This window comes from Gallinula chloropus (assembly GCF_964237585.1).
Source record: "Gallinula chloropus genome assembly, chromosome: 17".
Classification (NCBI taxonomy): domain Eukaryota; kingdom Metazoa; phylum Chordata; class Aves; order Gruiformes; family Rallidae; genus Gallinula; species Gallinula chloropus.
This window is the reverse complement of record NC_140102.1, coordinates 5532316-5560103: the sequence shown is the minus strand read 5'-3', so window position 1 is coordinate 5560103 and position 27788 is coordinate 5532316. Positions and strand designations below refer to the sequence as shown.

Genomic DNA, 27788 nt, shown 5'->3' with positions numbered 1-27788 from the left:
TGTTTCCACGCAGCAATTTCCTATTTTCAATTAGGCTGCTCGCATCCAACATAACCGGTGGCAAGGACTGTGGCAAACTGCTGAGGTACAGCCAGCTTCCCTTCCCAAAGGGGGTTGGCAAATTCCAGGTGAGGGAGGAACCTGCTAAATCCAACCATAGCTCAGGATACAGAAGAACCCAAGCAGCTGCTTAAGACCTGCCTCAACTTGCTTCAGCTTCTTCACTGCAATGTATGGTTTAGAGCAATTTCTTGGGTACTCCAGCTGCTGCTTTTGCAACAAATTGCTGGATCTGTGTCCCTTACTGCCCTGGAAACTCATGGGCCTCCTCCAGAATTGTCTGCACACGCTCACTGGTAGGAGGCAGAAGCTCTGAGCATTAGGAGAGGGTCTGGGTTTCCTTCCACACATCACACCAGCCATCTCTAACCTGGAGCAAATTACACTGTCATAAAACAGCTGTTAAGCAGCAGCATTACCAACCTCTCTGGAAAGCCAAGGGGCTCTCCCAGACGCCAGAGTGAACACACAACTGGCTTACAAGAGCAGGCAGTGAAGATACTGCTCTGAGAACTGGCACCTGAAACAGGAGATGTATCTGCAGGTTGTGGTGTTGGCTTCAGTTTGCTGGGTTTTTCCCAATAATTCACTGCAATACTCATTTTGGGGCATGCACAAACGGTTCTATAGCATTAGCTCTCTTTTTTTTTTTTTGGTAGAAACCACATATTAGATCAGAGAGTTGCTTGCTGGCTGAGGTATGCTTTAAATTGGCTGAGAAAGGATCAGACGATTCATGCAAAGCATGTTTTCTTAACTAATCCCCGGAACTCTTCATGTATTTGGCCAACATTCAGCTTTTGAGTTAATTGCTGCTGCGCACACGCACTGGGGATGCGGGAGGAGAGCAGAGAACTGGAAATACCACAGACCTTATCACACAAAATGGGGAAAACAAAATAGCAGCTTGGTGGTTCCAAACACTCCCATTGTATCTGACTAGTTTTTTGGAGCTTAAGGTCAGCTTCCTTTTAGATGTGAGAAGCCCTTGCACGTTTGTCTCCTGATCCCGAGGTCATTTCCTCCTGCAAGCCCTTCCTGGAGGCAGCCAGGAGTGCCCTAGACCATCAAAAATAAGATAAAAACCAGCAAAACTTTTTAAATTTCAGGTCCTGGAAATACCACACTGAGGGGGGAAACAGAAAGGGAATTGGGTGAGGAGAATAAGCCTGGGGTGTAAGAACTGTGCTCCCATTCTTGAAGGCTTTCCCAAAAGGATCACAGTCTAAGTGCCTTGTCCTGTGACTACTGCTCAGAGGACATCACCTTTAATGGGAGCGTGCAAGCTGCTCCCACAGACAACGTCTGCAAACACCCACCGTGAGACTGTGGTGACACTCAGGATGTCACCTAGCCTGTGACCCTGCCTTGGGGCAGCAGCAGCTGCAGCAATGCCCTTCCTCAGATGCCTGTGTAAGGACACTACAGCCCTCCAAATTAGTCAGAAAACCCGCTCGTTCACAGACCCCTCCTGCATCAGGCCGGGATGAGCGGAGCAGCCGTGCAGGCTGGCTCAGGCAATGTGCCACTGAAGGCAAATACATTCTCCCTTGCAAGGTGTGAGCTATGCTTAGTCTTTCACACAGAAAGGGCTGCCCTGAGGTGGCCTCCAGAGCTGCAGGGGATGAGGACACCCACCCCGATGCAGAGGGATGAGACTGAGAACTAAACACTTCTTCCTCAAGCCCACATTCAAATCAGCAGGACGGTGTGAGACAGAGCAGCAGTACACTCCAAGGTGAGCGGTTACAACTCCATGCACATTGAGAGAGCACTTTGCACAGGGTACATCCAACAGCGATTAGGAAGGACTCAAATTCCCAGCCTATGTTTGTTCTGCTGGGAAAGTGGCATGGAACACCTGCACATATGGAGTGACACCATGGAAATAAGTTGGGTTTAATACCCAGGTGCTGACCTGTCCTGAAACAGGTACCTGCGGTGATGGAGCACCTTCCAGATACTTGCAGGCTGAGGTCTGCTGCTTCCCGCACATGCTCCTGCCACCTGTCTCAGCACAAAGACCAGCCCCATGGGGAGGCATCAAGCCAGATGAGGAATATGCACTCCTGTTCAATTTCAGTAGCCTCAAGCAATGGGGTTTATCAGAGCAAAACTATACCATGGCTTTATTTTTTGCTTCTGTTTCAGTTACCATAACATTTTATGGTTGTGGTTTTTTTAAAAGTCAATTCCAGACCCCTGCTTACCCACACCCTGACCATGAGCACCAAGAACAGTTCTCCCCAAGATCCAGCAGAGTATGTGAATGCCTACCTTTGCCAGACGTTCCTTCTTGTCCCACCAGTCATCAAATGCCCGAAACGCTACCACTTCAACCATCTTCCGGTTCAGGTCCCTTTTCATGATAGCCTTCAGCTCCTTCACTATGACCAGAAGGACCCCATCCACAGTGGCTTTGTGGGGATCTTCCTTCTTCGGCTCATAACCCGGTGGTGGAACCGAGGGGTCAAACTTGGGCAGTGGTGGCCACTGCTGTCCACGAGCAAGAGCTGCTCCCATTGAGAAAGGGCGGTAGGGCGGAAGATTCACAAACTGCATCCGACCCGTCACAAAAGGCGGATACTGGTACGTGTTCTGTGCCTGCATCATGCGGCTCAGCATCTGAGTTTGCATCTGGAAGGACATTGGCATGCCACCCCACTGGTTGCCCAAGACACTTATCATATCCACTTGCATGACAGGGAACATGCCAGGATGGAACGGAGGAAGCGGAGGCAAAATATGAGGCGGAGGGACCCCAGGAGGGGCAGGGAGAGGAGGTGGGGGGACGGTGACAGCTGGGTGAGTAGGTGGAGGTGGCGGAGGCAGCGGCGGAGGCATTGGGAAGCCTGGCTGTGGGGGCGGCGGAGGAGGAGGAAGAGGAGGGAATCCCGGCGGTGGCAAGGGGGGAATCGATGGGGCCATCACAGCTGTGTTACTGACAGAGGAGTTCACCACAATGGTTTTGGCACATTCTGCACTGGTGATGGGCGCAGGGTTGGTCTCATCATCGGAGATTTCCATGTCCTCCCCTGAAGAATGCTGACCCTGTGACAAGAGAGAGAAAAAAGGTGAGGAGCACATTCCTTTAACCTTAAATACCACAGCACTGGCTGCTTCAAACAAAAGCTAAATTTAACACATGTTTTAATTGGGAACGGAGAGAAGCGAGCCATGCTCTGAAAAGACAGGGCCCACCGAGCAGCTGGTGCCTATTGAAGCTCTTCTCTTCCATGTCAGACCTCAGGAAGCAGAGAGGTAAAAGCTTTCTAAAAGAGCATCAGTACCAACTGAACAAAACCCTCAGCTTCTATGGAATAGGGGGGATTGCTCCTGTGTTTGGTGAAATACACACAATCCAAATGTCTTTCACTGCAAGACACGGTGTCTCGTATTTGCATCTAACACTGATGGGTGCATTACACCATGAGGTTTTATTCCTTTGCACCATGTGCAAAGAATTACCCTCAGGGTTTTTTTTATTATAATCCCTGGTTCGTTTGCTATCAGCACTTAACCTCTAATCGTGTGAAGACAATACCTCCACATGGTTGCTGCTACTAAAAGTTGTCTTGACTAGATTACAGCAATCCCCATGAAAAGAAGAACCCCAAATCTTAAATTCCCTTTAAACATCGAAGTCATAAATGCTGGGAATCCAAGACAGCATATATCAGAGGGCGCCTGCTTGCTCTGAAGTCCTAAAGCTGCCTGATGAGGTCTTGTACAACAGGCAGGCATCACCAGCTAGCTCAATCCTCAACAGCAAGCTGTCATACCCGCATGCCATGTCCTACAGGCACTTCAGTCCTGAAGGTGCCTCCAGCTCAAAGAAACCACATGTATGACTAATATCCCTCTGGTATAGCTAAACCAAATCCTGGTCAGACATAGCCAGCACGCTGACTCTTCGTCTAGGAAACACAAACGTGGCTGAGCTTTTACTAGTGGGATGTCAGCAAAGACAAGCACAAGGTCCCAACAGCCTTCTCCAGAATCACTTCGTCCATTCTTCTTCTTTCCCCCCACCCCAACTAAAGTCATCAAAAGCCACCACTCCCATTGACAGCAAACATCCGTCAGCTATTTTCAGGACCCAAAAGCAGAACCACTCATCATAACCTTCTCTCCCAGGCTCTCTACAAGCAACACCAGCCTGCCTCCTTCAAACAAGTAACCAAGCACTTCCTTCCTCACACCAGCTTCACACAAAAAAGCCGACAAACAGTTTGCATGTTACCACCAGTTGATCTAAGTACAGAGCATCCCCACGTTCACCAGCACAGACCAGAGCACAGCGGCGATGCTCCACATCTGCTGGAGCTCTCCTGCCTGCCCTGGATGCTGCAGGCTCTATCCCATCTGAGGCAGTCAGAGATCACAACCAAGTGGTCTTTAAGTCCCTTTCTGTCTCAATTCTGGCAAGAGTTTTGGAACCTGCTGGCTGTTCTCAGCTGAACCTGGCTGAATATCCTGAAGATGTTTGTTTCTTCCATGTTTTGGAACTCTTTATCTGCTCTCTTACTAGTTTCCCCAATCTGAAAGAGAAGAGCAATAAGCTCAGCCCTTACCACCGGAGAATCTGTGCTGGGGAGAGCTGCTGGGAAGTAGGCTTTGTTGGTAGCTCTCATCCTGAAATTGCTGTGATTTGATTTTTAACCTGTGAACATTACACAGGGGTGCGTGAACAAAAGCAAGAGCAGCTGAGTGGATAACTCTGCTATGAAGCGTAGCTGTATGAAGCTGAGCAACCACAACTACCCCAATCAAACCAAATGATTCACATATTATCAAAGGTCATCTCTGCTACAGCAGCTACCACCAGAGAGCAGGCTGAGCACAACACTTGCAACACAGGCTTTGCAAATCCTCCTGTCCTAGCACCTCCCCTTGCCCTTGCTTCCCCGCATTCCTCCGCTGCAGCATGAACCCACCGGCTCAACGCACCACATGGGTCACCCCAAAAGAGCCACTTGCTGGTTTAGTGGTCTAAAAAACGCCCAACCCCTCAGTTCAACAGGCAGACCATCATTTCACACACACACACATAAGGGCTAAAAGCACGAGCCTGGCAAACCCTGTAGCCGGTGCCACTGACCCCCTGCTAACAGTAACAGAGAGGGGACTCTCCCACTGCTGCTGAGTTGTACATGCAGGAAGGTACTCTGCAGGCAGTTCTGCAAACCCTAAAATGAACAGCTCAACCAGAAGTAGAAATAATAACCCCTTGCACTTGAGTGTTTCCAGAGCTGAACTGTATCTTCTCTTCCTCAAGCTGTCCACATCTGGCTAACATTTCTAAGTGGGTTTCACTCCCCGTGTCCTCTCCCCAGCTGCTCTATTGCAGTCACGTCCCACGCCCAGGATGCCGGGGAATGAAATGAAAGGACATTCTGCAGTTTCAGCTACCACAGCTCCAGTGAAAGAGGCAAAGGAAGAGCAAAGATGATGACTGTGGCAGGTGTAAACAAGTTTCCTGTGAAACAGACCCCGTTTTTCAGTGAGGGAACACAAAAAGCCCTGTTACAGGCACTGGCTCCAACTGCAAAAGCTGGATGATGCTAAAGGTCAGTGTTGGATAGGAAGCCAGAAGTGTTCAGGCAACCAAAGATAGACAAAATCTGCTTCATATTCACATTCATCTCATCTGATGGGGTATGCAGGAAACTCACCTCACAAAGCCACAGTGGAGAACCTTGTGATGCCATAGGGAGCTCCAAGCCAGAAATTCTCCCAGATCCCCAGTCCCTCCTGCAGCATCCCACACGCCCAGTGCCACCCAACACCAGGCTGAGTTACTGCTCAAGATGGGTCTCTGCTGAGTGCACACCAGTTCCAGAGTGCCTGCCTGAACCAACACATCCTCCCCTCCAAGAGCACCACCAGCCTAGGGTAGCCCATCTCAGTCAGTCCTGCTGCAGGAGACCTGCGTGCTCCCACCCATCACCCAGAGCCCACTCCCATCCGCACCAGCCCTTTACTCAGTCTCAGTACCAAAGAATCCTGCCTGACAAATGAGGCTGGTTTTCCCTCTCAAAGGAAATACCAGATAGAAAAAGCCAATCCTGAAATCGCAGAGAGCTGGCAGGATGAGCCAGACCCCACGTTGTAACGCACAGCAGTTGTCTTTATTTTTGCTTCAGCTGAAATGAGAACTGCTCAAACAACAACTAGCACTTTTGGAAGATTGAAAGATTATTTTTTCTGGTTCTTAGATGGGTCTGCAGGAAGCAACAACAGATTCCCTGCTTACTACAACATTGGGCTGATGGCTCACCTGCACTTGCACAGCAAACAGAGTCTGTGCTCCAGTTTAATCCCAAGGAAGATGGAAAAGGAAAGAGATTAAGCAGCAAAGAGAAAAAGATCAAAAAGGCAGGGGGGAAAAGAATGCACAAGCTTAGGGAAAAGGTCAAACCAGAAGATGATCATCTACAAGGAAGTCTTTAAAGAAAGTTAAAAGGAATGAATATTTAAAGCGGAAAAGCCGTTACATGAAGTTATGTCTAAGGGGGAAAAACATGGGCACCATCTGAGTTCAGAGATCAAGGTGCAGAATTAAAACCAAGAGGAGACACAGAAAGCTCTCGTTATCCCAATTCCTTCTCATTCACCAGTCTGAACCAGGAATTACTGTGGTTGCTACCAAATACCTCTCAAGATAGAGCTGAAAAGCAGCTGCACTGTCCTCCCAAAGAAACCACCTTCAAGCTGGCCTCCCTATTTGCTCTCACAAGGGGAGAAGAAAGTGAGCTGGTACATGGCTTATGTACTGCTCTGAGGATGACAGGACCATCACTGCCAGAAAACTGTGTCAATCACTCCTGGAGTTCACCCACACATTCCCAAGGTCATGTGGTACAATGCCTCCAGAAAACCTCCCTTCAGCCCACTGAGAGAAAAACCATTTCCAACTAAATTAATTTGCACTGCCATCTTTACTTTGCATTAATTAAATTAAGAGTTAGCAAAACAGGTATTTAATTATACGCATGACACATTTTTCCAAAGGTGTTTTTAATGATGCAAATTTGTTGGGAGAGATTCACATCAACGTAACTGGTTATAAACGGCCTCATTCATTGTTCACCCAAAATGCTAACTGCCACCTTTGATACTGGTACAGTGTGTTTCAGCACAGGCAGAGCCTCCTGAGTCAAGTGAAAGGAACATCCTGAGATCCCACTCCTTGATCAGCCTGAACAGAGCCAGAATAAAGAGCCACTGAACTTATGGCATTGGTTTTATTTCAGAGCAATACCCAGCGTTTAGCAAGCAAATGTTCATATCTGAAGGAAAAAAGAAACCACATCCTAATATTTGGAGGCAGAACTGGCAGTTTCCAGATGTGAAGAGGCTGTTTTCCTCCCCTGCTGCTGACCCAAAGAAGCACTGATACTGCGGCAGCAACTGGGAGCTTCATCATATGTGTTGTTCAGTACCTTTCCTACAGGCAGAGGAAGTTCATTCCTATGCTTTGCCTTCCTTTTAGAAAGGCCATCAGATAAAGAATTTACTCAAAATTTCAGAACACATTTCAAATAGCAGCAGCCTACAGCTGATTTTCTAAATATTCTGCCAGGTAGCAAGTTACTTATATTTGAGGTAAGTAACTTACCTCAGCAGCAACTACTCTGATATAGGCAGGCTGAGCTCTGGTGCATCGAAATAATGAAATGCAGAATCAATGGCATTCAGCAAGATGCAAGGTCATTAGCTTTAATGAAGTGAAGCATCCCATGCTTGCAAGAAGTAGCAAGCCTTTAAGCCTGCTGCAACTTGCACTTAGAGAAACCAAACAGAACAAAAACATGCAATCCTTAAGCCCTAAATCTTGAAAAACACCATATTTAAATATTAGCAGTCTTTGTCATTTAAAACATTAAGAAGAAGCTTTTCAAGAAAGCCAGAGCTAAAATCGGAAGTGGAACTTGTACAGAAAGTTTTTATAACCTGGTCAAAGCTTCATCACTTGGAGTAACTTGTTTAAAAAAAGGGTAGATGAGGTACGTAGGGATATGATTTAGCATAGGACATGAACAGTTGGACTTGATGATCTTAAAGGTCTTCTCCAACCTTGTGATTCTCTGATTCCATCCAAGGATCTGAAAAATTTCACAAGTGAGCACATCTCACCCTTTATCCTTACAAAAAAAGTGGGGAAAGAAAAACCTTCAGAGGTGAGGGGGAGAGGACAATTGACCGAACAGGGTCACACAGCAAGTCGCTGATGGAGTCAAGAACAGACTGTGGTCTGACTTCCTATTCCCTGTCTCCAGCTGCATCCCTGCGCTGAGCTCACGCTGTGCTCCTCACTGCCTGCGCTCTGCATTTCACAAGGGAAATGGCCCTAATACGATATGCTGTGATCCCAGCATGAAAACAGCCCATGTTCTCTAACACACATCTCTCTCTTCCCAGAGTCTTTCAGCAGAACACATTGAAGAGAACGAGACGTTTCAAACCTGCCACATTTCTCACTACATCATCCAGAACAAAAATCAAGACTGAAGATGCAAACCAGTCACCTGCAACTCCACCTCAAAGACACAATTTCAACCAAAAACTCCTTTAAAAATACAAGGCCTCTCATGTTTGGCCCAGAGAATCTCATCAATTACTTTGCTAACAGAGTGAAATAGGTCTTGCTGCCCAAAATCCACATGCTGGAGCACAGCAAGGGCTTCAGAGGGTATTGCTTTGTTCATTTTTAGTCTGGTTTTAGCTAGAGGAGAGCTTGCAGGTTCCACACGTTCTTGGCAAAGTCTGTAAAGACAAGACATGCCTCCCAACTGCCCTCTCTGTTTACTGGGAGCACAACACCCGGGCAACCCGACATGGCAGAGGAACCGAGCTAAGCATTCACACCTCATGGTGTCAGGCGTGAACAAGGCAGACTCCACGCCGTATTTACAATACATACAAACGTTTTTACTTTGCTGACTAAAACTGCAGCTCTCCCTCTGAAAGAACACATGCAGGGTGGTACTCTGCTGGTGTTGCACAAGCGATGCATGGGAGGGCAGAGCTACCCAAGGTGGTTTGCCAGCAGTTTAACTACAGCAGCGAAAAAAAACAACCCCCAGTGAACAAAGTGCTGCAGGCACCTTCCCAGGTGAGTTTTCAAGCCTGTTCAGATAACTGTGCCGTCACCAGCACCCATGGTGGTTCATGTCACCCAGCACACCACCACTGCAGTCACGTCTACGCTGAAGTGTTTACTGCCGCCTCCTTGGGCGCCCTGGGTTGGTTAATCACATCTTTCAACCTCCTTTGGGCAGGGAAAAGAGCACCTGTCCTCCCGCTGCTGTCAGAGCACGCGATTACAATCACAGCAGCTTTTAATTGGGACAACAACTGCTTTCAGGTGTATCTGCACTATAATAAAATGCCCAGCTCGGGAACAGGCAAATGGAAAGATGAACAGGTTACAGATAAGTGATTATAAATATCTTCAGCAGCACGTGTTGCTATCTCAAGAACAGAAGATTGCAAGGCTTGTGTATAGTTATATATTTGTACAGCACTTTGCAAACCTAACTCACGGGCAAAGGTTGCAAATGAAGCAGAGCAGAACATGGACAGATCAGGGCTATGGACTTGTCACCACATCCTACAAAATACAGGCACCAAAAGACTGCAACGGAGTGGGGATCTCTTGCAGGAGAGAAGGCACTTGGATGTTTAGGTTTCTTTAGTATTGATTGGAAATATATCTCTTGCTACTTGGAACAGAGAATTCAAGCTCTATGAGATGACAATATCCTACCTGATATATACTTAGCTTGTGTTTTGGTTTCTTTGTGTGCTTCTTTGGCACAGACTACCCCACACCTACAGGGCTGTGCAACAAGTAGAACAAGTGACAATAATAATCCAAGTGTTCATGGTAAACAAACAGCACTGCAAACACCAGCCTCACTTATGCCACTTGCTTTTTTTTTCTTCTAACGCCAAGAGGGAACTCAAAGTTGCTACCTCAAACCACAGAAGGATAGAAGAAGAATGCTCCAAAAGTCCCTGTCAGTCCCAGAACAGGAGGACAGGGGTGAGGAAGAGCCACTGTGGTGCTTGTTTGTGTCTCCCAAGGTGCTGCCTCAGGCGTGGTCCCTAATTAGACTGCCCTACACAAAGGGAGATGCCACAAGTTGGGATTTGGAGCTATGCAAGGATGGAGCTCACCTGGGCTTTCAGTGCACGGCAAGAGGGGCTCTCAAGGGGGGAAAGTGCACGGAGCTAATGCTTACAAATGGTAAAATTCTATTCACTCACTATCAGTGTTTCCTGATGCTAAAAACATAAAGTAAATCAACTTGTGTTTTAAGGACATGGAGAGCTGGAAGGCTGCCCACTGGTCCATGCCATCATTAGAAAATCTAGTGAATTAAGATCATAAAATGAGTTAAGATGACAGAAGTGCCAAAGACAGTAACCCAGCCCTATGCAAATCTGCACCGCCAATTTCCCGCAGCTCTCAGATGATGGTTCGAGCATCCAACATGGGTCTTAACACTTTGAGGCACCTTCTCAGAGGATTATTATCTGCTTTCTCCCAGTGGGGCAGTGAAATAACATCAAGGTCTCCAAAGAAAGGAATGCAGCAATAGCTTAAATCTGTATTTCCCCAAACCAAAGCCCAAGGACCACTGATAGGATGTGGGCATGAAACAGTGGTCTGCAAAAATGTACAAAACCAGGAGAAAATGAATGCAACAGCTGAACATGAGGGATTCAGGTTATTTTAATTTGAATGTAAATAGAAGCTCCAGTGGCTGTAGAAGATGCATGGATTCTTTTTTCCAAAGGTTGAGATCGATCCTGGAGTAAGAAACACCCACTTAAGTAGCCTCTAAGCATCTCCATGAGGCTAAAAAAATTATTTAGCAAGAGTTCCAAAAAGCACAGACAACTCCACATGAAGCAAAGAGGAAGAGGTGAGAGTCAAATGCAGTACCATTAATGGCCCAAGGTAACGAGATCTTCACCCATCCAGAAACAAGACAACTTGAGAAATGTGATCCCAAAGGGAGAAGGCTCAACCAGCACTCAGAACTTTTAAAAAAATCCCTTCTTTTGGCAAGAGAATACCATACTTTATTTTTCAACATGACTTCCAAGAGCCCACTGCAAGAGCTTCCAAGGATAGCAAGCCTCAGGGCCACAAATCGACCCAGTGGGAAAACCACTGCCAGATTTGCCTCAGCTGAAAGCCTAAAGAGATGAATTGGCAAAGAGGGCGTAACTTGCCAAGGGGTTTGCTCTGTTACTCTTAAGTGCATTACCTTCCAGAAAAGGGGTGGGTTTAATTCACATCTTTTCCCCTTCAGTAAGGAAAGGAAGCTCTGAACTGCAAGCTTCACAGCATATGATGTGGTTATGTGCATTCCTGTTGGGAAGATCACTGAAGAAGGGATACTTGGAGAAAGCAGACATTGCTCCTGGGCTTCCAGTATGCACAAGAGACTCTGTCTGCCGGGACAGCTCTAGGAAGAGCGCAGGCTAACATAACATCCTGCGTTCATCTATGCTGAGACTAGAAGCTTCCAGGCAGATTTGTGCCAAAACAAAACCTTATCATCCAACTGGACAGACCACAAAATACAGTGAGAGTAGGGGATGGGGAGTCACAAGCCCCCAGCCCAAAACCAGGAACGCCTGGGCAGCCCACGCATGTCCCAATGGGAAGTTTGTCTGGACAGTCACCCCTCCTGCATTATAGGAACAAATCCGAACTGGCAGGGCGAATGTGTGCCAATTCAGGGGCTGCGTCATGTGGCCATAGTGCTTTTCATCATATATGAAACACCCTAAAATTGGATTTACCACCTCATGGAACCATGGCCTTTTCCATCAAGACTTAAGTAGATCTTATTAAGGGGAAAAAAATAAAGGTCTCTTTATGGGGGGAGGAGGAGTTAGGGAAAAGGAAGGAGCAAAGAGAGAGGGATGTTAACATGGGGGAGCCATGTAATAAGGCAAGCTCTTTCCATAGCAATGGTTGTTCTGGTTTTCCTATTTTAGATGGGGGGAAGGGATAGCTGAGGAGCTATTTGCAATCTAACTTCAAAGGCTTTAGTCGGCTGGGAAGCTAAGTCATGCATAAAAGGATGGTAGAGTGGCAAGAAAATACCCCCTACAGATAAATTAGTCAGGGAATGTTCTCTGCTTCTCCCAAAGACTTTCATACAGCCAGGCTGGCTTTACCCAGGTAAAGCCCTTTTCAGACACCAGGTTCAGTGATGCAAAGTCCTGGGAACAAACCAGCCAAATCCAACAGAGGAACTAAACAATCTGTCTGGCAAAATAAAAAGAGAAAGGCAGTGGTATGCATCCAATGGGCTCCTCTGTCATTTTCTGCCGTCTCAGCTATTATCAGTAGATTTTACTCTAAGGTTTGTCCGCACATAAAAGATGTGGAGTTTGAAGCAGCATCTCCCTTTCTAAAGGCACAAAGAAAAGGAAGGAATTTAGGAGAAATCACATGTTATATGGAGAACTGATTTCCCAAATGACTGAAATTCTCCAATTTGTTCTTCACACTGGTGTACAGAAATATCCTTGCATTTCTAGAGAGCAGAAGGTACTTTACAATGGAAGATAAAGAAGGGAATTGGCAACATTAGATCAGAGTCCAGGTATAAGTTAAAAAAAAAAAAAAAGACAGAAATGCAATAACTGAGTGTGCAGAGTACAGAGATACCTTACAGTTCAGTGCCAGGCAGGAGCTCACATGTCAGCCCCATAGCTTACCCTCACACTTAAACCTTGGGTCAAATGGAGCCACAAATTCAGATCTTGCTACCAACAGGGCGATAAGAAAGCAGGTAAGCTTGGAAAATAGTCTAGTTTCCCAGCTGGTATCAGCCTGTTGAAGAATAGGTTGTACACATACTGTATTTAAACAAGCTCTAATCAGGAGAACTAGGCCAATTTGATATTCTTCCTCTATTACGTACTACTACTATACCCTCGAGTATCTGCAATCACGTGGCTGTTACTGTTATAGCAGCATTTTCAGGGCTCTGTTCAGTGGTCTCCACATTTCCAGCATTAGCAGCAACAGCAGTTTCATTTGCAAGACCTGGACATCCGCAATGCAACCTGTGCAACATTGAGTCTCCTCAGAAAAGAGAGCAGAAATGAAGGAATCAAGGCCTTGAAGGACAATGAGCACAAGAATAGAAAAGAGCTTTAGTTAGATCATTCATCAGTATCATCTTTTAATGCTCTTCTACTTGCTGCTGTCTGCTCTCAACCCAGGTGCCATTAGTATATCCTGAGGCAGCAGTTCAGGCACTTGCCTTCCCTCCCAAGAGACATCCCAAATGATGAGCCCGGTTCTCCCTGCTCTCCCCAAGAACTTCAGCTATTCCCGCCCTGAATTTCTAGGGTCCAGCCCCCATCTGTTCATGTAGCTGGCAAGCAAAGAGGCCCAACTGATTTTGGTACCTGCAAGAGAACCCAGGAACTCACAGCTGATGGACATAGCCCAGACCAGGCCTTTCCAAACAAGTACAGTTTTTACTCTCCAAAAGGTGTGGAACAAGCAGGTGAAAGAGTTAAAAGTCCTGATTCTTACACAAGCTTTTCCCTGTCCTGAGCAGTCTTGCTGACATTTCATGAGCCCTCCACTGCTGGCCTGGGTGGTCACCACTACTCTCTTATATCCTAGTAGCACTATTTGAGAAGAAGTAAGAAAGCATGAAAGAGGGAACATATGGCTAGTAAGGTCTTTAAGATCGTGTTGTGGTCTTGACTGCAGTCATGGTAGCAACACAGTATGGTTTCAAGCAAGAAAACTTGTTACCTTCTGTTCTGGAGACAGCCACCTCCATCAACTGAAGACAGGACAGCAGGACATTTGCTGTGTTTCTGAAAATCACAGCAAAACCTCTGCAGACAAGACCATTCCACCAGTCCACCTGATCCTCACAAAAAGCATTTAAGGACTTTGGATGAAGCCCCCACTGCAGGTGGTATAAACACTCCAGGTCTGCTGGGACACAGCAGCTGAGAATGACCTGGGAGAATGAGAGGCTCGTGAGACAAAAACGTCCCCCTAACTGGCTGCAGCCTGTGAGCCCTTTGCAGCAGTGACCACAAATGATGACTGGCACCCTAATGAGCTTAGCAGGCTCCACTCATTTTCTGAGCATTACAACACAAGCTAACAAGTACTTCCCAGCAAATTGCCACAGATGCATTAAAAGCCAGCCAGACCACAGGAGATGCTTCACCCCAAGGAGCCTTTTTCAAGCAGCTAAAGAGGCTGAGTAGAGATGTTCTTCCTCAAAAGTAAGGGTGAGGCCAGCAAGAAACAGTTCCCCTTTGGTAACATTTCTCTTCTCTTATGGATCTTCTCTCTGAAGGCATCTTAAATTTTTCACTGCTTTATTTCCTGCTTAGGTTTTCCTTCTCTTGCTGTACCCTGATTTAACTAGGTGTAGTCAGAGAGGAGAGACTCAAGCATGTCAGCTGAGGTTTGTAACACATTCATTAAAATATTACAAATCTGCCTCACCGTAAGACAAAGCCTTAAGCAATATCCAGCCAGAAATACCTTCAAGTTGTCCTTCCCCAAAACCAGCTCAGTGAGGGAAAGGGAACTCTTCCCTCATACCACTCTCGGGTGATGGAAACACAACCCTCATGGCTATCAACTGTTGACTGATGCATTAACAAAAAATAATCTCTGTGAAGGACATGTCATTTCTCATGGCCTTCTAGAAGATACCAAACTTTTGCTATTAAACTATCCCCACTATATGCAAAATAATTCATCTAACCACAACTGTTGTAAATTACCAGAGTGGAAATACCCCCCAGCTGGGCTGCATTCCCACTGCTATTCGTTCGTGCAGGCATAAAATATTCAAAAAAGAGGCAAGAGGTAAGCTGTGCTCATTTCCCCACCTGTCCCCTAATTAGCAAGCAGGTTTAAAACAAACACATGGAAACACTTTTCACCTAGAGCAAAATTGAGCTGTGCACCTCACTGCCACAGGATACTGCGAAGACTCAGAAGTGCAGACAGGTTTAAAAATGGATTGAATATTTGTAGAAGACAGGTTGACCAGCAACTACTGAACGAGACCAGGTCCTAATGTGCTGGTCATGAGGATCAGAGGGACCCTGGGGAGCTCCTTTGCATACAGCCCTGCTGCTGATGGGTTGTTTTTTTTTTGCATGGCACAAGCTCCTCTCACCTCCCAGCAAAGGTCCTTCAGTATCCTAGAGGAAATAACCCCTGACTATGCAGAGACCCAAGCAGAGGTAAAGACGTGCCTTTTCCTTGGCTGTTCACAAGTTAGTCCAAAGTCTCTTTCTGTTTTCTCTTGTAGCAAAGCCATAATCAAGCTCTGCCACAGATGACCGCTCAAGAGGAAGGGCTGCGTGCACAGGGCAGAGTTGTTCAGCAGCAGCCAGCATCAGACCCATTCTCTGCTCCTCCAGCCAGCTGACCACCTCAGGCCTTCCCATTTCACCAACACTCGCTTCACTCACTTCCTTAATACCTGCTCGAAAGAGCTTTGCTAGAACGATCGATACGAGGGCAAAGCCCTGCAGAAATGACAGTACAGCATCTCTACAGCCCATACTTGAGCAGATGTATGTATCCAAACCTCTCTCAATCACACAGTTTTGGGGTGGTGGGGTTTTTTTTAAAGCAGCTTTCCCATTAGATTGGTTCATTAGTTCGAAGTTACAGGTGAACTCTGGAAAAGGCAGGTTACTCATTTAAAGAGCTATGTGAAACATTTGTGAGAAAGGCACAAAACCAGCCCAATGCAGCTCTGTGCTCAGGCCTTGCCCATGGATTCAGGTGCCCAGGTGGAAAGCACAGGCATTTTTTAATTTTTTTATTGTTTTTTTTAGCAGTTGTGCAGGAACAGCTGGTTTGGTGGTTTGCAGGTAATACTTTTTTTACCTAGGATGGTTTAGTCTCAGCAGCTTTCGAAGCAATGGAGCTGCACAGTATTTCTTATACCACATATCAAAATCAATACATGTCACAGGATGTGATATACTAAGGTTGGGCCTCACCAGAACTCAGTTACACTGTGTAATACTCTTGATATCAGAGCTCAGTTGAAATAGCAAAAATACCGCAGAAACTGGGTCATGATGACGGCCCAACAGTCATCCTTCTTAAAACTCAGTTTGTATATTCAGACCCACCCTGATTCAGAAGTCTCTCTAACAAACATTCTCCATCCTGATTCAGAAATCTAGAGACTACTATGAGCTGCCCTTCTAATTTATTTTTAAGGCATGGTACTACCTAAAGCTCAGGTTTTCTTCAGCTTGGACACTGAAAGCAGAACCACACAAACCCTTTCAGAGTGAAGACCGAGGTCATGTGAAAGCTGCACCTACTACACACTGATTGATCCCCCCCAAAAAAGAAATGCAAATTTACCTGTGGAGCTCCTCCTGTCTCCCCTGTCTGCTTCCCCCCTCTCCATTACCCCACAGCAACAGCACAGCCAGCTGAGCTGGGCTGCAAAGGCTGCTCTACATCAACCCCCCCCCCCCAGGGATTTGGCACAGCAGTGGTGCCAAAAGGCACTTCACTGACTGCAGCCTTGTGCCACAGCCCTTTCATAGCACATCCATCCCAGCAACCAGCCAAGACAAAGCCATGCACCAGGACTTCCTCAAGCTGAAGTCTGAGCATCCAACCCAGTAGCTTACTTCTGGTGTCCTGTAGCCAGGCTGGGTGCTCCCTGCACATTGCCAAGCTTCCAGGGAGTTTAAAAGCAACTCCAGCATCAGGTCTTCATCCTCCATCAGGTCTCTGCTGGGGCCAGGCTGCCCATCTACCACTAAACCCACAGCACCTTCCTGCCTGCTCCTCACTGACCTTGAATACATCTCAGATTCACAAAACCAGCTGCTGTTACAGCTTCTCTTGATGTCATCTGGGAGACACATCCCACCTGACATCGCATTAACAAGCAAATAAATTCACTGAGATTCCTTTGTCACAATGTGTCCCTTCACACACATCTCCATGGCATATATTCCACCAGTAGATTCCTTTTTCTGTTTTACTGGGATTTGATTAATTTTATGCAGTACTAAGGATTTTCATATTTTCCAAGTAATTTTTTTCCTGGACAACAGTGAAATACTTGTAGCACCACGATAACAGTTGCTTACATTTATCTGCATCCTTCAAAGACAATATTTCAATTATCTGCACTGGAAACTCTCAGCCACATCTGCTGACCAAAATGCCACGTTTGGCAACTGCTTAGCAACAAGGACTGGATTGGTAAACTGCCCCCAGAGCTACGTGCCAGTATTAAACCAGCTCCTGCTTCCACCAAGTAACACTGCAATCACCTGAAATATGTATTTTTTTGCTTTGCCTGGGACACACAAGGCACCAGAAATAACAAGATCCTCTGGGAGAAGGGAAACCTGGAAAGAAGCCGCCTATTTCAGCAATCCCTCCCCAGGCTCCAGAGGGAACGTCTCCCCAACATGTGCCACGCATGTTAATCCTGCACAGCGGGAGGAGGACACACGACTTGGACTTAAACACAAAACCATACTGCTCACTGTGAAATGCTGCTCTTCTGGGAAAAATCTGGATGTAAGACAACAACTCTCATTCCAACCATCCGCAAAAGCAGCGGACATCCGATTCCTATATCAGGCCAGCAAAGGGCTGTTTCAACCCCAGGAAATACAAACCCTAGTCCTTCCTTCAGGTCAACCAACCTGCACCATCATCAGGCTGCTTCTTCCTTGGGCTCTGTGCCATCACAGCCACTGATACAGGGAATTTTGGTAGTGGTGAGCCTGAGGGCAACCCACGGTGAATGCCTGAAGGTTCACGCAAGGAGGAAAGACAGGAAGAACTGGATCCTGGCGAGATCATCTCTGCTTCTCCTCTTCCTCCCCTCCTCACCATTCTCAGAGCCTTTTTTCCTAACATTCTCCCTGACTTACTACCTGATATGGAGAGAGATATACTGGGCAAAATGCAGGCGAGCTGGTCAAAGGTGTGTGATAAATTGCACTTAGTACACAGCTACCAACTCCACGTCAATACACACGCCACAAAAGACACACGTTCAGAGCAGCCAGCCTGAATCCAAACGCCACCAAGAAGTGCTTACGTCGAAACGTCAAGTCCCAGCGAGTGAAAATTTGAATTGCTACAGCTGCCTGACCCTTTTTGCAACCAAACCTCCAAACCATAAGAACTGCTGCCAGCTTTGAGTTCAAGCAGCAGTTTCATTTCCTCTCCGGGCCGTGCCTGCGCAGCGCTCACAGTGCCCTCTATGCAAAGAGCTATTGCTGAAGCACAAGCCACGAACAACTTCCTTTACTCAACTCCTGAAGCAACGCTTTCGTAACGCCCAGAGGAGCCAACCTACTCCAACCTGGGGAGGCATTAGTAACCCCGACTTGCTGTCTTGCTATTTTCTATGCATCTTGATCTCATCTGGTCGGTCAGCACTGCTGCAACCTCGTAGAAGCAGCTACTGGCTTTATTTTAGCACTAAGCAGATAAACATCTTGTAAGACTTTTTTTTTTTAATACTTTGGTTTTAGAAGCTGAAAAATCTGAGCAACCTCTTTTCCTCATGATGAATGGGCATTATTTCCAAAAGCAAGCACTGCAGTTTCCTAGTAAAACCTGAGGCAGCAGTAACATGTCTGGGTCAAAGGAGCTCTTGTGGGCAGGTACGTGATGCGCAGAGTTAATGAATTCACGGGTTTCACTTTGACTTTTGCCCCATCTTCACTAGGTACAAACAAATACCCCAAAGTGAAAATTAAAATTAATAAGAAGTGGGGTGGCCAAAGTCATGGGACTCAAAATTGATGCACATAGAAAAAAAAAATGTTCTACTGGTGCACTGTATCTATTTAGAGGACTCCGGGAAGGCAACAGCCAGCAGAAATTTGAATAAGCACTCGTCTGTTCACTGCTCTGTGTCAGACACAGACACATATAGAACACAGCGGCTGCTCCGTCTTCTTCAAAATCAGAACCAGAAATTAGTACTGTTCTGGCGGCTGCCAGCACAATATGGTAACAGCAATTATTTTCTCAATATTTCTCCTGATTACCTAACACACTGGCACATTTTCTCAGTGTCACTGCATGTTGCAACACATGCTGCCATCCAGTAACTTGTCTGCATTCCCTTGGTCACTTTTCACAAGCATGAGATGCGAAATGCAAGTAGAATGATAATGGGTTGGAGAAACTGTGAGGAAAACGTGTCGCTTCAATGTGAGGCTTCACAGCCTCCTTTTATGACATCTGAACGTTCAATATCATCACTGCTAAAACCTCAGTGCTGAAAACAGCAGGAAGAACTCCAGAAGCAGCGAAAGGAAGATGCTGAGGGCTCTCTGACTGTAAAGGACCTATGGGGCTTGGACTTCCAAATATTACTGTGCCACAAGCTGTACGCTATGGTTAAACATTGCAATTTGGATCCAAGTTTCCAGCATGGCTAAACATCCATAGTTTACATAAACACAAAATAAGCAGCGCTTTCCCTATCAACAAGCAATTTGATTATATGTACCCAGCCCACCAGGAACTGAAAACATACAGAAAGTCACCAGAGACAAATGCAGAGTGAACAGAGGTAGTGGCCGGAGTATAATCAGCAACCGTGATTTATAAAAAGGATGGCAGTGTCATTTCTATCAGGTATGCAAAATGCAAAAGCCTCAAAGTCTTGGCCTGGTATGAGAGAGCAAAAGAACCACTCAGCCTCCCAACCACAGCCTGCTTTCTATTTTTCAGTTACACTCCAGAGCATTTCACCATTTCTAGCTCTGTTACCAAGAAGGGACATGTCCATGACTCTACTGAAGTTATGAGGTACCCAAAAAACCCAATCCATAACCAGTCGAATATTTCTCCATTTACCTCCCCTCCACGAGCATCCCATGTGAGGGGCTGCATCGCCAGGAACACCAGGTGAAGCCTATGTAATTCTGCTCTGAAAAAGTGACTGTAAAAACTGACCCCAGGCTTGTTACCTCTTGCTGCTTCCTATATTGAACACATTTGGCCAGTCCAAGCCCTCTGCATTGCTAACCACCAGCTTTGCAAGCACTCCAAGAATCAAGCTGGAGACAAATACAAAAAGGCAAATACAACTTAGCAAACACAAGGAGACTTCTCTACTTCGGATAAATTTTTTGCAGGAGAAGCAGATTTTCACACAGTAAATTAATCAGATGTACAAGGAAGCAAACCCTGCCTGCAATCTTCCAGCATTGGCTCTGAAAAAAGCCCCATCAGATAACAATACCCTGCATTTCCACTGCTCGAGGGACCAGGACAACCATACTTTGGCCAGGTTGTCAGCCCTGAGCATCCCCAGGAGGACGTAGGGCTGGCTGCAGCCCTGCCCCAGTGCACTCTTTCCTCTGGGCATGAAGGCTGAACAGATCTCTGAGCTCTCAAAACGGTCTAGCACAGTGTCATATTTAAATCACCTTTTGAGGGATTTGTGTGCTGCCTTTCTTTCCTGAACAAGCTTAAACTCTGAAAGATCCCCTGAACTGCCTGTGGCTTCCTTGCTGCTGCTGTGCATAGGTCAGGGAGGGCAGAACTGAACCCACAATTTAAACAGCTCGCTCTTATTTTAATTTCACAGGTTTAGCATGGCTGGTGTAATTCACATGTGAAACCACAGCAGTCATCCAAATCTTTGCTGTCTGGGCATTGGCTGGCTGCATTTCTGGAAATTCATGGTCATAACATGTACCTATTTTTTGAGTTTCCATTAGGAACCGGTTCTGTCAGACATGATCACATTTGCAACAGCTCAGGAGGCAGGAAAATTTGAAAAAGTGTTTATGAGATTGGGCATAAATCACAGCTCTCCAATTTTTCTCCCTTCTTCAATTAAAAAGATACATTCAGAGCAACCATTCCCCACATCTACTCCCCCCACCTCCCTCCAGAAATGATGAATCCCACTCTAGCTGTAAATTGGATCCCAGGTGTACCTATATATTGTACATACATAACAGCTACTTATGGGCATAAGGGCTCTTGCACAGTTACTGTGGAAACCAAGGTATCAAATTTCCTGGCTCTTAAGACGCTACCTTCTCAACCTTAATGTGCATTTACCTTGAATAAATTACTTCTGCGCTCTCCAGCCAAGAAACATCCCTCAGCAGAGTGCGTTTGGGTTCATCTTTAGGAGGCTAACCCGCTGTCAATGTCCCAGGAACACAGTTCTGCTCCAACCCCGCACAACCCATGGATGGGAACAGGGTAGAGAAGGAGATGGCATCATCCTGCAAGCAGGGTCTGACTCGCTCCTGCACAGCACAGCTCCAAGGGGCACTGACCATTCCCAGGGTAACCCTGCAGCGGCTCATGCTGCCTGGAGAGCATCGGGGCATTGCTCTCTCTCAGACACCCTTGTGACAACTAAAGGTTGAACTTGGTTCTGTAGGAAAGGGGAATCAACCAGCTACTGAAACACAGTGTAGTCTGGATGGGGATACAGCAGCATGGAGCAGCACAAGACACTATGTAGTGTCCTGACGAGAATGTCATTGCATCCTGCCAAAGTTCCAGAGGGACAATCTGACACTTCAACATTTTTTTCTAGTTCTGGCTGCAACCACACAAGAACCTGAAGATACTTCAAGGATAAGTGCAAATTCAGTCCAGATGTAACCCCGGGACTTCAGCAGAGCTCACTGTAGGGCTGAGCCTGACCCACCTCATCTATGTGTAAGCGTAGCTCAGAAATTAAATTCTCTCTGGGTAACTGCAAGAGGATCTGCTGCATATGCACAGCTCGTCACAGGGATGTCGACACTGACCTGTAAGAGGCACCTCAGCACCCAGCAAGGCATTAAAAGCATTCACAACTGTCCCGTGAGACTCCGAGCAGTGCTGGTGACAGCAGTGGCTTTTGGGGTCTCTCGGGCTGCCACACACTGTGCAACTTCCAGTTTGGTCCCCAGGCTGTTTGCTAAAATTCACAGCAGGCAGCAGCAGAACCACTCTCACCTCATTCATGTTTCAGGAACTTTCTTTTTATGATTATCTTCGGCATTCTTGAGGCATCCTCCCACCACAGCAACTAAGTGCTCAGCCAAACTACCAGGAAGACAGGAGTCTGCTGATCCCTCAATTAAGTAGTACTTTTGTCCTTAGAAATCTCAAAAATTACCATTGTCAATCATACAGTCTTCCTATTACACACTGACTATGCACACAAACATGAAAAGTATCATCAATACACAACAAAGTGAGGACTTGTAATCCTGTCACCCTCGCCAGCACACACAGGCAGGGCCTCTTCCTGTAACAAGCCAAGCAGAAACAAGACCTGGCTCAAATGGGATGTCAAAACGTCAAACTGTACTTACTCAACCTTTGCTCTTCTGAAACAGCAAAGGTCCTGTGAAAAAAAGAAATTATTAGAATTCTTTCCTTGTTATCTCTCAGGAACACAGGAAAGGAAGACTGTACATGGCTACCCTCAAAAATGTTACTAAAATAGCCACGCAGCTCAGCTGTTTGCTTCCCTTGCCATCGTCTAGTTTCTTGAAAAAGCCCCCTCTGCCCCATCGGCCTGGCAGGCAGGTTGTGCTGTTCGTTAAGGATCCCTTTTCTCCTCTTACCTCGTACTGCCCACATCCCGCTCTGTTCCACCTCTTAGTGCTCCTCCCTCAGCTAAGCTTAGCAGGACTTTCTCTGTAGACCATAATCACTGCTTTGAGATTAGTCGGAGTTAGGTGTTGCAGACAGATGCACGGCCCTTCCTCTCCCACACCCAAACTCCCTGCCAAGCTCTGGCTTAGGAGTATCATACCGGATCTTGAAATCAAACTCTGGGGTCTTGCATGATAAATCAGAGCAATTGCTGGGGCTTGGCTGTACCTCCTTTACTTATGGCAAGCCTGGGGTGGTTAACTTGCCTGGCGATTTGACAGGGCTTCACCTATAGAACAAACGTTACTGTATTACAATGATTGACAAAAATTATGCTTGTTTTGATGGGAAACAGGAGTAGGTCCTTGAAAAACATCTATTGTCTCAGGAAGAACTTCCCTGCAACTTTGCTGGCATCCTTATGAATCCTGAGATTATCCCAGCTAGAGAATCCACTCAAAGAGAGTGTGCCTAGGGCTGCTCTGACCCTTGAAAAGCCAAATATGAAGTAAAGAAGCTCAAACTCTCTGCCCTTTATTGCTTCCTTATGACACTTAGTGAACCCTCCCTACACCAATACATCATTTCTGCTCCCCACAGTCACTAAAATATTCGTGTCTGCCTTCCCTCTGTTTTGCTGGAGGATTCTCTGAAGGACTGAAAGTTGAATAGTGGTATCACAATAGGCTGAAGCCGGAGGTTCAGCTTTCCAGCCCTCAGACAGACTCAATGCCCCTCTCTAACTCGGTTGGAAAGCTGCAGCTCAAATTTCAGCCTATGTTAAGTCACTGTTCAGCTCTGCTCCTTCAGCAAAAGAGAGGGAAGCCAGGAGAGCCCTTTTCTAAAGCAAAAAACCTGGGGGGAGAAGAGTGGGGGAAGGCAGCAGAAACACATTGAGATTGGTTTTTTTGTGCATCAGAAGGAGCAATGAAAGGCACAGGGAACTTTTGAAACATGCCAGAATAGCTTGGTGTGATTTGTAACCAAGAAGAGGGTTGAATAAATAGCTCCAATAACAAACATCCAACTTTTTGAGGAGGGAGGAGACATTTAAGGCAGCAATGACCTGCGTGGAGACCCTGCTACCACCTTTCTGGCTTCTGCAGGGATGGAGGCATTTATATCATTTTGTATCACAGAGCCATTGACATGAACTTCTGACACCAGCATCTCATTAAGGGGAGACAAAGACTTAACGTGGGCTTCAACATCAGCACACTGCTGCCCCATATCACAACCTCCAAATATAACATCCCAGCCAGTCTCCTAATATTGGTCTCAGCTACAGAAAGTGCCTGACCCCACATACCACACTGGCATTCATCCATCTTCCTAAACACGCTCAGAACTGACTGCAGCCCACTTGCACAAGAGAAAGGATAGTGGATACAAGCCTGGAATGGCAAGGAGATGAGGGATACCTTCCTCTTCTTTCTCTTTTTTCTTTTTTTAAAGACAAACTAAGAGTATCCCCTCTTCAGCCTTCTAGACTGAGCTCAAGGAACCAAAACTCCATCCCTAATTAATACATCATCAGGTTCCACTGGCCAGGAACTTGCCTCCCAAGAGGGGAGCCTGGGCCAGCCTAGGTGGTGAATGAGACCTCAAGCAGCTGAATTGTTTCAAAGGCTAAACTGGCAACTGCAAGGACAAACAGGTTTAGAAAAGCATGGAGAAAAAACAAAATATCCAGTACAGTTACAATTTCTTTATTTCTCTTCAGTACTGAGACCTGCACCACGTTACTGCTGCAGTGCTTTTCCTCCAGTTAAGCTCTGCAAAGCCTGTACCTGCAGAAGCAGCTCTCTCTCTCCTGAAATGCAGCTGCTTCTCAGGTGAAAAACCTCGCAACTGCAGATCACCAGAGGGAAATCAATTCTGCCAGCTTAACCCCAGCAAACTTTCATAAGTAAATGAAATTGATCTACCACACTCAGGACATTTACCCAAGACCAGCCCTTTTGGATGGCTTAGGTCCCCTCACTGCAGAGTTCTCCCACACCAGGGACAGCGGTTTCATTTGCCTGCATGACTATTATCAACACTGAGGAGAGAGGGGCTGGTATTTGCAAAGATCTGTATGCTGACCGTTCCCTGACACAGCGACACAGGCCCCACACATCCACTGCAGCGATACTCACATTTGTTGCAACAGACACGCCAAGCAACGTAGTTTCTCTGTCTGCTGGCACCATTCCACCCTGTTAAGCTCTCCCTGTCCCTTCAGCCACAAATGCCCCAGCAGAGGCAGCAAACTCGGCTCTATTATTGGAAGACTCAGTGGAGCACATCCCCCACAAGTCAACTACCTCCCTGCTTTCAACAGAGCAGAGTATTAAAACCCAGCAACTGTCTCCTGTTCAAACCAGATGGCATAAATAGCTGGAGAGCTATCAAACAAAGTATACATTCAATACTTCAGCGTAACATGAAAGCCCCGTTAAGCAAGTGTGTGCACACAGACGCACCCACGCTCGGGGACCACAGCAATGGCAGAAAGCGCTCGATTAACTCCTCTAGTGGCTTAAGTGTCTGTCGACACTTGGGACAGTCACACAGCGTGAGCACTGGCCAAACTTCTGTGGCTCGTGCAGTCCTTGAGCTCTCCCAAAGCTATAAATTGCAGCAGGCTGCTATTATAAACAAGGAAAGCTGGAGACCGGCAAGTTGATTAAGACCATCGCTTTATGTCACATCTAGCTCGTTTCCAGCTGCCTTGAGTAACAGAAAAAAACACCAGAAACCCCACATTCTAACAGGAGTAGAAGAAATGAGCAGTTCCCCACCCTGTCCAGCTCTGGAGATGCACGTGGAGATTCATAACTCAGTTCCAGCTCACTTACCTCATCCATTTTTTCTGATGTTGGAGTCTGGTCACCAGGCACCATTTCTTTAGTCTCTGAGGTCTCGATTTTGGAGGTCCTGCTCAGCTGATCAATGGGAGTCATGCTGGCCTCCGATGTCCCCCGGGAATTCTGACTCAGAGAAGCTGTCCCAGGGATGGGCTCATCATCATCAGAGTCAGGTAACGGTGTCGGGCTAATGTCCTCCAAGCCTGTGCTGGAAGGGCGTGAGGAAGGTGTCTGACCTCTGTAACCGGGCTGAGAGTTCGAACCGTACACTGGGATGGGAGAGAGCTGGGAAGAAGAGGAGGAAATAGGGCTACCTTCCATTCGGATCTCATTGTCCGAGTCATGCTCGTTCAGAAAGGGTAACTTTGTTCTCTGCTCTTTTAAGAGCATCTCAATCCTTGAGTCTAAACTGTTATGCTGCATTTCTGACTCCATGGTGGGGGTGCCGGGGGTCTCGCTTCTCTCTGGAGTCTGAGAGAAGGATGCTGTGCTCGGTTCAGGAACAGAGTTTGACTCGGGCAAGGGCGGAGGCTCCTCCTGTTTCTCCTTTACTGGGACAAAATCAATGTTAGTGGCAGCACTGCTCTCCACAACCATCTCAGTGGGAGGTGGCGCAGGTCTTCGGTACTCTGTTTCCCTCGAAGTTTGGGGAAACTGCTGCTCATCGGATTGGGGAAATACAGCTGGTGCCTGGTAGGGAGAGAAGGCAGATTTGTAGCTCGAAGAACTAGAGTGGCTCAGGGGAGGAGTGTGAGAGAACTGAACTGGCTCCTGCTGATGGGATTTGAACGTACTAAACTGATGCTCCGTCCCTCGGAAAACACCTGCTGAGTTATGAACATAGTGATGTCCCGGACGACGGTTGTAGGCATCCGTAAACTTTGTCTCATGTCTCCTGGGTTTGTACCCACTGTCCTGCCCAAAATGGTACACAGGTGTTGTCTGACGACTAGAATAGGTGGAATCCTGGGAAAACGGTGTCCCTAAGCGTGGGGTGTGAGGTGTTCCTTGGGACTGTGGGGTAAATTGGCTGTACGAGTTCGGGGTGTCTTGCCGACAGCTGGAATAGGCTGTGTCATGGGAAAACGGTGTGCTACTGTTTGGGGTAACAGATGATCCCGCAGAAGAAAGGTTACTGTCCTTCAGGCGCTTCAGGGAATCCGTCAACTAGAAACACAGAAGAGAGAAAAGCACCTAAACACACACACTTTCAAAAAGGTGTTTGTCTAATCCATTTGGTTTTCAGAGGAATAAGAGTACCCAGGAGCTTGCACTAATTTCTATGGCAAAAATAAAACCAACTTAGAGCATCCCTGAAAACTCAAACCGTTATCAACAGTTCCCTTTGATTTAAAAGGAAAAGGCAAGAAAAGAGGAACTTGCTATAGGAGGAAGAAGAAAGCAGATACAATAGTATTCCTTATAAGCTACACCCAAGAACAGAAGAGTTGCACAATACTTTGAGCTACGAGAGCTTCCATTTTTATCGACTTTGTAAGGCTCGTCTAAATTGCAAATAGGAAAGATAACTATGAAATTATCAATCTAACACTTTTTTTTTGGTGATCAAAACATTCAAATCCACAAGCTGCCAGCCTGCAACCCAACCGATGCCATGGGCTTTGCATCTGAGGGAGCTGACCCACCGCCCTCACTACAAAAGGTTCATCTGTAACCATGAGGGAGAAGGCTACAGGTATAAAAGGCACATGAAGTTCTCAACTGAAAACGCGTTTTGAACCCCTTCTGACGGGCAAACACTCAGGTGGAGCGCTACTGATTACGGCATTTGAAACCGAAACGCTACAAGCCTACAGAACAGCCAAGTAATTGCTCTGCAACCCACTTCACAGGCACATTTGGGGGTTTCTAGGAGCAGCCCTGCTCCAACTCAGACTCTGCTGAGTCATAACAGTGCCACGCTAATCATCAGTGCCGGAATCAATTTTCCATAATGCAAAGCAAGAGCTCAGTGAGAATCCTCCTGGTAGCAAAAGAGGCAGGACTGAGTTTCAACTCTCCAAAAGCACACCAGGTCAACAAACTGCTGAGACTAGAGGCTGGCTGCTCCTCTCCCAAGCACAGGTAGGCAGAGAGACCCTTAAAACAACCTGCTTGTAACGTGTATCAAACTCAAGGTGAGCTCTCACCCATCTTCTACACTCACACACATCTCACCCGCTCAATAGCGAGGACATGCT

General features: G+C 46.7%; 1 protein-coding gene across 1 annotated transcript in view; it reads right to left on the bottom strand.

Annotated features, from left to right (window-relative positions):
• The window catches only part of SETD1B (SET domain containing 1B, histone lysine methyltransferase), a gene marked incomplete at its 5' end in the record, with an annotated part of 49268 nt that overhangs the window by 14783 nt on the left and 6697 nt on the right, over window positions 1–27788 (bottom strand). The window contains 2 exons of the mRNA XM_084272277.1: window positions 2338–3111; window positions 25579–26754. Coding sequence (XP_084128403.1) covers window positions 2338–3111; window positions 25579–26754 — 1950 coding nt within the window. The remainder of the gene's footprint in view (window positions 1–2337; window positions 3112–25578; window positions 26755–27788) is intronic.